Source organism: Arachis ipaensis, chromosome B02, assembly GCF_000816755.2.
Source record: "Arachis ipaensis cultivar K30076 chromosome B02, Araip1.1, whole genome shotgun sequence".
Lineage (NCBI taxonomy): Eukaryota > Viridiplantae > Streptophyta > Magnoliopsida > Fabales > Fabaceae > Arachis > Arachis ipaensis.
Window position 1 is genome coordinate 18329712 of NC_029786.2, and position 9747 is coordinate 18339458.

At 39.1% G+C, this 9747-nt stretch overlaps 1 protein-coding gene across 2 annotated transcripts; it reads left to right on the forward strand.

The window, feature by feature from the left end:
* LOC107625026 (uncharacterized protein At1g03900) lies at positions 5398-8608 on the forward strand. Of its 2 annotated transcripts, none has more exons than XM_021115617.1 (3): positions 5398-6066; positions 7355-7648; positions 8063-8107. In XM_021115617.1, the coding sequence occupies exons 1-3, from the start codon at positions 5578-5580 to the stop codon at positions 8090-8092; spliced, it is 813 nt and encodes a 270-aa protein (XP_020971276.1). In that variant the 5' UTR covers positions 5398-5577; the 3' UTR covers positions 8093-8107. The 2 variants fall into 2 exon arrangements, with proteins under 2 accessions (XP_020971276.1, XP_016183029.1); XM_016327543.2 differs by lacking the exon at positions 8063-8107 and adding an exon at positions 8137-8608 and having other exon boundaries at positions 5399-6066.

The following is a 9747-nucleotide window of genomic DNA, read 5'->3' on the forward strand; positions in this document are numbered from 1 at the left end:
GTTTTAGATGCTAGTTCTTGTTTGAAAGGTTAAATTTGAACTCTTTGTCCTTGTTTGAGTGCTTTCAATTTGGATTCAGTAGGAAAAGGTAGTGTTCCGGTATAGCCTTATCTGCTTGCTTCAATTTCTTACTTTTTCTTTTCTATAATAATTTTTTGATATATTTGATGGATAACTCAAGTGGAGGAAGATTTCAGACTTGGTCATTGTTGATCTCTTGATAATTATGCAAACAAAGATTTTGATTTTTTGCTATGCTTTAATGAATATTAATATGGACTTCATTTAAATTTTTTAGGATGCGAAGTTTTCTACCTGCTTAGTATTTTGTGCATGCTTTGATACTGTGAGCTTCAGTCTGAATATTGTAGTTTAGAGTAACCATGTTGAATCTTGAATGATCTCAGTTTCAGTCATATTTTCTTTCCGTAACTCCATCATTCTTTTAGTCTACTGATAAAGACTTAATATTTACATGATAAGAGTGGTGTTGACACTTGTTTAATCAAGTTTGAAGTTACTCTAGTTACTGTTGCATTAGAGCAGTACAAAATCTCTAAACGCCATCGGTGTTTGGTGTTTCTGATTCTTTTTTTAGAAAATACACATTGTAGGTTTCACCTACATTTTGAACTAAAGAATAATAAAATTTGAATGTAAAAGCATTTACTATCTCTGTATTTTATTCGTTGACTATTTTATTGTTTAACAGATATAGCACATTAGCATGCAATAAAGAGCAAAAAAAAAAAAACCACAATAAAATTGAAAAAATACACCGAAAAGCATCACATACTTTTGTGCAGGCTTATCATTTGTTTTCTTCAATCTCATTTTTCTTATTTCTTGCATTTGTTCACTTCTGACAGCATATGCAAAAGATTTTGTTAATAAATAAAAGGGCAAAAAACGCTAATAAGCCAACATCACTTCATATTTACGTATATCAGCCAAAATGAAAATCGTTTTAGCAATGAGCCAAACTATATTTTAATATAATTCGAACCAGGGCATTTCGAATTAGGGTGGAAAATCGTTGAACATAATTCGAACCAAGGTGGTTCGAACTCCATATGCTCATAATTCGAACCAGCCTAGTTCGAATTATACTTATTAAAGCTTACCAAGTAATTCGAACCAACCTGGTTCGAATTACTCACTTTTTGGCTCCAATAGTAATTCGAACCTACTTGGTTCGAATTACTCATTATTTGGCTATATAAGGAGTTCGAATCAGCCTCATTTGAACCATTGTTCCTTTCCCCTACCCCACCAAATCCCAGAGAAAACGACCCAGATTCGATCCGACAAAGACCTGATCGAAATACTCTGCCGATGGGGGACGATCCGGCAAGGTTATATCGGTTGGACGGAGTTGCTCATATAGCCGGGGTCATCAACGACGAGGTTAGTACATAAAAAACTTCGTGCTAGCGGTATATGTGAGTTAGTGGTTTTGCATGCGGTTTTAGTGGCGGTTTATGTTAGCGGTTAATCGAAGTGGTATTGCTAGTGGTATAGTTGAGAGGTTTTGCATGCGGGTTAGATGGTAGATTAGTTGGTGGTTTATGTAAGTGGTTTTTGTGAGTGGTTTATGTTAGTTGTTTTATGTTACCTGTTTTGCGTTAGTGGTAGGTGTTGGTTGTTTTATGCTGGTGGTTTAGTTGGTGGTTTATGTTAGTTGTTTTATGTTAGTGGTTTGTGTTAGTTGTTTTATGTTAGCTGTTTTATGTTAGTGGTTTACATTAGTTGTTTTATGTTAGTGGTTTATGTTGGTTGTTTTATGTTGGTGGTTTATGTTAGGGGTTTTATGTTAGTGGGTTGTGTTAGTTGTTTTATGTTAGCTGTTTTATATTAATGGTTTAAGTTTAGCTTTTTTATGTTAGTGGTTTAGTTGTGTGGTTTATGGTAGTTGTTTTGCATGTGGTTCTCGTTAATGGATTTTTATGCGGTTTTATTTTGTATGATGTTTTGTTGATGATTTATTGTGTTGGTTATTTTTGTCATTGGTTATGAAGCTGGTTCTAATAATGCGGTGCATGTAATGCGCAGCCACAGCGATGCATCAGGAGCATGCGGCGGCAGCAGGGCATGCGACTCGATGACAGATACGTTCTGTACTTACAAATGGCCGGATTATACAATCTTGCCAGGCTGAACGACAGATGGTTTCGGTTAGATGAGGCCCTTGTCAGTGCCTTTGTCGAGCGATGGCGTCCGGAGACGCACACATTTCATATGTCGTTCGGAGAGTGCACGATCACACTTCAGGATGTGGCGTACCAGTTGGGTTTGCCAGTGGATGGGCGTTACGTGAGCGGCTGCCTATTAGAATTCCAGATATACATCCAGGGTGGCCGTCCAGCTTGGGTGTGGTTTCAGGAGTTGCTTGGAGTGATTCCTCCTCCCAGCCAGGTTCAGAAGTACGCAGTAAACTGCAGCTGGTTCCAGGAGACTTTTGGAGAGTGCCCCGAGGGAGCTGATGACGAGACTGTGCGGCGATATGCTCGTGCGTACATCATGATGTTGTTGGGTACGCAGCTGTTTGCCGACAAGTCTGGCAACCGCATTCACATCAGATGGATTCCCTACGTAGCTAGGCTTGAGGAGATGGGTACCTACAGTTGGGGGGTCTGCAGCACTGGCATGGTTGTACCGATGCATGTGCCGAGTGGCGAACAGACATGTGGTCAAGTTAGCGGGCCCACTACAGCTACTTCAGTCTTGGATCTTCTGGCGATTTTCTAGGTTTAGGCCTACAGGGTATGAGACGTTCAGCTGGCCATTGGCCTCGAGGTACTCTATTTAGCCTTCTCTACTTCAATTTAATATACATAACTCCATCATCATTAATAATGTATTACAAATCTCTCACACATTTAATTAGCCATATGACGCATGTGAGATGCAGGTGGTCAGGTTGCAACCCTTCCGGTAGCGAGAAGGGTCCTAGAGTGCAGATGTGGAGGCTGAGGATAGACAGGTTACAAGACAGGGAGGTGAGTACGCAACTTACTAAGTTGCTTTAATTAACCACACTTTATAAATTGCGTCCATGAGTTGCCCTGACAATGTTGAGTTCTCTGTGCAGTTTATCTGGATGCCGTATAGCAGCCCTGACGTACTTCAGGTTGTGCATCTAGAGGCTTTGGAGCCTCGGCATATGGCGTTCTCGTCCTGTGTGAATGCAATAGGTAGAATGTTGGAGTTCTCGTCCTGTGCAATCGCGATGAGCAACGTTCCCCCGTACTTGCCATACAGATGGGTGCCGTCAATGCTAACTAGCGGCTTGCAATGACGGAATGCCTCGATGCACGGTGGAAACGTCCAGAAAAGTCTGTGAAAATAAGCTTGAGACTCGTCTACTTGCCCACCAACTCGAACGGGGCTCGTCCGTAGGACTGCAATAGTACCAGCCATCGTCAACTGGACTCCCAACACCCACCTGGGGAGCTCGTTGTATGACTCATCCCAGTCACCGTAGATGAGGGCAATAGCCTTCTGCTTCGCCAACCAGACCCTCCTGTACGTCGGCCTAAACCCAAAGTGTGCTGTCGTGGCATTTAGGAGCACCTTGATGCTGACGGATGCATCAGCCCTAACCATTGGCATAATGAACGCCGATATCACATGATAATCCAAACTCCTGTGGTCACTCGAGATGGAGGTGGCAAGACAAGTGTGAGGTCCATTGTACCGTTTGACCTCCTAAATGCCCTTGTGCTACCGGAGACTCAGTCGAATCAACCATGTGCACCCATTCCCAAACTCAGAACACTTGCCCACATACCGGCGATAATCAGACTCCACTACCTTGTACTGTATCCCTCACCGGATGCTGTAAGTCTTCACACTTAACAGGGCCTCATCTTTATCCTGAAATTGCTGACCAACCTGGAACTCTGTCAGACCAGCAGTCCCTTCTGCATCTCTAGCTCCGAATCTAACTGAGTGCCCAGAAACCCCCTTGCCTCATGGCATCTAAGTCCAAAGAGGAAAAATGTGGTGGATACTGCTGTGTGCCAGAGCTAGAACCACCTACCGCCAATGAAGGCTCACTCGCTCCAATATCATCGCCGCTGTCATCATCAATCATATCCGGCTCGACGTCATCCTCCTCTGCATCACCCAACAATCCGTCTCCAACGCCAAGCGGTGCAACACCCTGTAAAGCGTTCGGCAGCAATTCTCTTGATCCTACCTCGTCGCCTACGCTGCCATTGAGATCAACAGCAAATGACGGGGAGGCGACAGGTTGGACTGCTGGCTCGTACACAGGGACGGAGGAAGAAGCAATGGCAGGCCTGGAACTAGAACCGGCTTCCGTGGCTAAAGTGGTGATATTCCGGTTCGAACCCCCTGAGCTGGATACCACATCAACCAGCTTTGCCAACAACTCTGGTGTCCTCACCTCCGGAAACTGCCGCCGACAAAGAAACATGACTTGCAAGTCCTCATCACTACTAATCGTGAAACAATCATACTTCACCGTATCCTTAAGGACCGTGATTGGAATGCGATAGAAAAACTTCTTCACCCGCTTCGCACCTTCCAGACCAAGTTTCATCAGTACAGATCTAACAAGGTCATCATAGCTCGTCGTAGGACTCACGACAATACAGAGAGGATCCTTATCTATGAACTTCACACCGGAACGAGTTTTCCTCTTAATGGATCCTCTGTGGTGAACCAAAACAACAAAACTCTCCTCACTAGCCATCTTACACGCTCTAATGAGAGCAACTCACGTTTACAACCATATATATACAGCCCTGTCTCTCACTAATTCGAACCAGCCTGCATCGAATTATGGTTTGTGTAATTCGAGCCAGCCTGGTTCGAATTACTTTGGCAAACTTCTCTCTCTATAATTCGAACTAGCTTGGTTCGAATTACGTGCATTGCTAGTTCGAACCATCCTGGTTCGATTTACGTTCATCTCTTTCTTGGTAATTCGAACTGCCCTGGTTCGATTTATTACTAAATGCAGTTCGAACCAGGTTGATTCGAATTATATTAAAATATGGTTTGGCTCATTACTGAAACGATTTTGATTTTGGCTGATATACGTAAATTCCAACTAGCATTGGCTTATTATGGTTTTTTTTGCCCTAAATAAAATTTTGATGGAAAAAACATAGCATTATAGTGATAGTTTTTGAATCTTACTCATTAGTGATTCACTTTCTTTTTGGGAGGATGAGTCCTCAATAACATGTTTTCTTTTTTGGATTCAATCCTAGAAAAGCAAATAATTCTTAGGCAAATGAACATAATAAAATTGACAAAATACTCCGAAAAGCAACACTTACTTTTTTGCAGGCTTTTGATTTTTTTTCTTCAATCTTTGTTTTCTTATTTCTTCGCTTTCTTCACTTCTGATAATATATGCAAAAAATTTTGTTAATAAATAAATTAAAAAAAAAAAAAAAAACAGAAAAGAAATACACTCTTCTCTTCTTTAACCCCACACCTCTTCACCAAACCCCAATAACATCATCTAATCCAAATCCACATTAAATTCACCTCAAACTCAAACTCAAATTCACTACTCTCTCTTTCTCTCCCACCAAAACGATGTCGTTTGAGGTGGAGGAAGAGGAGGCCTACGAGCACACTCTATTGGTGGTGCGCGAGGTCTCCGTCTACAAGATCCCGCCGCGCGCCTCCGCCGGCGGCTACAAGTGCGGCGAGTGGCTCCAGTCCGACAAGATCTGGTCAGGTCGGATCCGCGTCGTATCCCGCCGCGACCGCTGCGAGATCCGCCTCGAAGATCCGAACTCCGGCGACCTATTCGCCGCCTGCTTCATCTACCCGGGGCAGCGCGAGACCTCCGTCGAACCTTGCCTCGATTCCTCACGCTACTTCGTCCTTAAGATCGAGGACGGAAGGGGGAAGCACGCGTTCATAGGATTGGGGTTCAATGAGCGAAACGAGGCATTTGATTTCAACGTCGCGCTCTCCGATCACGATAAGTATGTTAGCAGAGAACAGGAAAAGGAAGTCGCCGGCGGCGACGATGAGTCGCAAATTGATATTCATCCAGCAGTTAACCACCGGCTCAAGGTGAGTGTTTGCTTGAATTATGCTTATTTTAGGGTTTGGGAAAGTTTGTAATGAGAGTTTCAGTTGCAATTTTTTGTGAACAAGTAATAGAAAAAAAAAATATTTTTATTTTTTTAAAAAATTGTTATAGAAAAACTGGACTGGTAGATGCTTATCGGAGTTTGCAGTGGTTGATCTAGTTGTTTGAAGCTGGTAAATTTAGTGTTAGTTCATTCGAAGTTTGTGTGCTATGATTGATCTAATTGTTGAGGTTGTGAAATTAAGATTTCTTTCGAGTTTGAACTTTGTTTAAGAATATCGGTCAGCTTGATGAGTGTGGAGCATAGTTCAGTGTTGTCGTTGAGTGAATCGGAGTTTGTGTGCATTGGTTGGTCCAAGTATTGAGGGCTGGTGGAGTTAGCGTTATTTGAATAGAAGCTTGTGTGTTATTTGATTGATCCAATTGTTGTGGTTTTGTATGGTAGTTTAGTGAATTTGTTGAAGTGGTTAAGTCAACTGAAGTTTTATGTGCCTTGATGGATGCAATTGATGTAGTTTTGCAATGCGTAATTCAGTGAAGTCCATGATGTGGAATGAACTGAAAAGTTGTGTGCTTTGATCGATCTCTAGAATAGCTAAAACTTGTCCACTTCATGGTGTCAACTACATAGGTCAGATTGATCAGATAATCTCATATTGTTCTACATGAATGTTCATATTTAAACCGATAGGATGTAAACAATATCTTGTATGGTTTTCTTGATCTTCTTTTCCTCTAGATCTCTAAAGTCTTATTCTTGAATTATAACTGAAGAATAATTGAAGTATAATTCAGTAATTTTTGTGGTTCATTGAATGGAAGTTAGCATTATTGGATTGATCTAACTGTTGAGCCGTGTAATTTGGGAATTCTAAATTGAAGTTTCTGAGCAATTGAAGCTTAATATGGGGAGTTAGGTGTTTTGGTTGAGTGGTTCAAGCTGTTGTCAAGAATGTCATCATGAATTGATATTTATATATGTATGGACAAATTCAGCTGTTATAATATTTATATTTGTGTACTTGTCTGCTTTATATGCTTGTTGAGCTCGAGTTAATTAAGCATAATCTGATTTTATCATCAAGTGTGTTATTGAGATGGATGGCCTGTAAAGTTTTGAAAGATTTGGATGAATTTACTGTAAATTCTTTAAAGTCTAAACAGTGCTGTTTGAATCTCATATTCTCCTACATATATATGGGATTTTAGATCTCTGCATCTTTGCTGATTTGATTGAATGGATTTTTTTTTTTCTTTTTTGGTCTATAGGAAGGGGAAACCATCAGAATTAATGTGAAGCATAAAGCATCTAGTGGAACTGGCATGCTCTCAGCTGCGGGACTAACAGGAGGGCATGCTGCAACACCAAAGCCAAAGCCAAAAGCCTTGAGTCTTGCTCCCCCTCCGACCGGAGCAGGAAAAATCAGGTCTCCTCTTCCACCTCCTCCTAATGATCCTGTTGCTGCTCGGATTGCTTCTACCACTCGCAGCTCTGATCCTAAATCAACCAATGAAAGTGTGGGACATTCCACTGACTCTCTATCAGATCTTTCTCAACTGAAGGTATGCTAATGCTCTGTTTCCTATCTATATGATATTTACATGAACAATTAAGGAATTTACATTGACCGACTGCAACATCATTTATTTTAGATTGATTAAATTATCTAGCTGAACTCTAATTTTGGGCATTACAGGATTTTCATCTAGCTAGTTGTAATACATAGGTTAGGATTAATTTCCATCACCTTGCCATTGTTTTATTCTAGATGTTCTATTCCCACATGTAAAATTCTTGTTCCTTTGTTTTAAGGCATAATAGTTTTGCAGTCAAGTTGTTATAACAACAAGAACACTAACTGCAGTTCTTTAGTTCTGTGTTTATAACAACTTTGGTGAATCATGACTTTTTTACTTGAAATTTTATATCCTTTTTATTATCAACCATAAAACAAGCAAATTTCTTGGTCATCTCAGTTTGATGTTGCGGCAAATGTTAGTCCCTGATGTGGTCTAAAAATAAACCATTTGTGCCTCATTTTGAATCACAGAAAAACCTTCCCTCAACCACCACTTCAGGATCAACCACAGCTTCAGGATGGGCAGCATTCTGATGATTATATATATGAGCATTTTAACCAAGGCTTTCACTGTTCTCAGATTTTTTTGGTTCTTTATTTTGAGAAAAAGAATCTGGAAGAAACTGAAGAAAAAGCGTGTCCTGTTGAAAAAGTAATCACATCAATACCAAGTAATTCAATGTCCTCGAAGAATGAAAACTCTGGATATATTTATGTTCATCCTTTGCTTGTATTTTAACAGGTTTCGATGTCTATATAAAAGAATTTACAGTCCCACCCCTCACTCTTTTCTTTTGACCATGTTGTACCTTTGATTGTGTTCAGGGGAGTGTTCCTTCTTCTGGCTTATATCATTTTTTATGCCGTATATTATCAACTCTTCATCAATTTGTTAACATATGTTTATATATATGCGAGTGTATGCTCTCCAAATTTAAAGGAACTCTTTACTCTTTTTGTTTTCTCCCTTCCAACGATCTCAAACCTATAACGACATCAACAGAGAGTATTGATGTCGTGCCAATGAGACTCATCCAAATCTGGAGATGCAGATATGACCTTGTTTGCTCCATCTTAAGTTCAGCCCAAATATGGGCCGCGAGTCTCCGTGATTCGCCCCCAACTGACCAAAAACTATAAGCTTTCAATTTTAGAGTAAGGTGGATAATTTAATGGAGATTCTATAATTGTCTTCATATGAATATTTCATTTAGACAATTAAATGATAGTTTATTGGGTTTTATTTTTGCATGTTATCAAAGTTTTATCTTTATTTAAAATTGTTACTATTCTCTTTAAATTATTTTTTTCTCTAGAAGTTACGCTTTTAAGTGTAACTAAACAAATATTTTTATGAAAAGATGTTTTTGAACTCTTTATTAGAGTAGGTCTGTACGTGTTTTAAATAGACGTCCATCACAATTTAGTGTTGGACAACTTCATCCTTTCATTATATTTTATCACATTCAACATTTCTAATCATAATATATTACTATTTGAGGGACAAAATAGTCTAAATGCTAAACAAATTCATTCTTCATTTTCTTTTTATCTACAAGTGAACCCCTTACCATTTGCAAAACTTAAAAGTACGCTTATAGTCTTCCTAAGTTTAATGTTAAAAAGAATTTTCTCTTTTGATTATTCTTTGCTTCCTTTTTCTTGATAATTCTCTAATATGAATTGATTGTGTTTGGTTGATAATTAAATCAATATTTTATCACCCTAAATTAGATAACTAATTTAACTATATCAATAATACGAGTACAATCAACCATGGGGTAAAATTAGAATAAAATTATTAATTTTAATTTAAAAATTTAAATTGTTGATTTTTTTTAAATCGAATATTTAATTAATCATATGAATACAATAATACAAGTACATAATATTATAGTTAAGTTGTTACAATAATACATGTATTTCGGGTAAATTTTTTATGTCTAAATCTTGGATACTTAATACTCGGTTTATGCACTACTTCCAGGTGTGTCATATCTCGGGTGTTTTTGAAATATATTTTTTTTTTATTTCTACCATATTTCAGGTATGCAGTATCCGATTGTGTTTTTAAAGATTTTT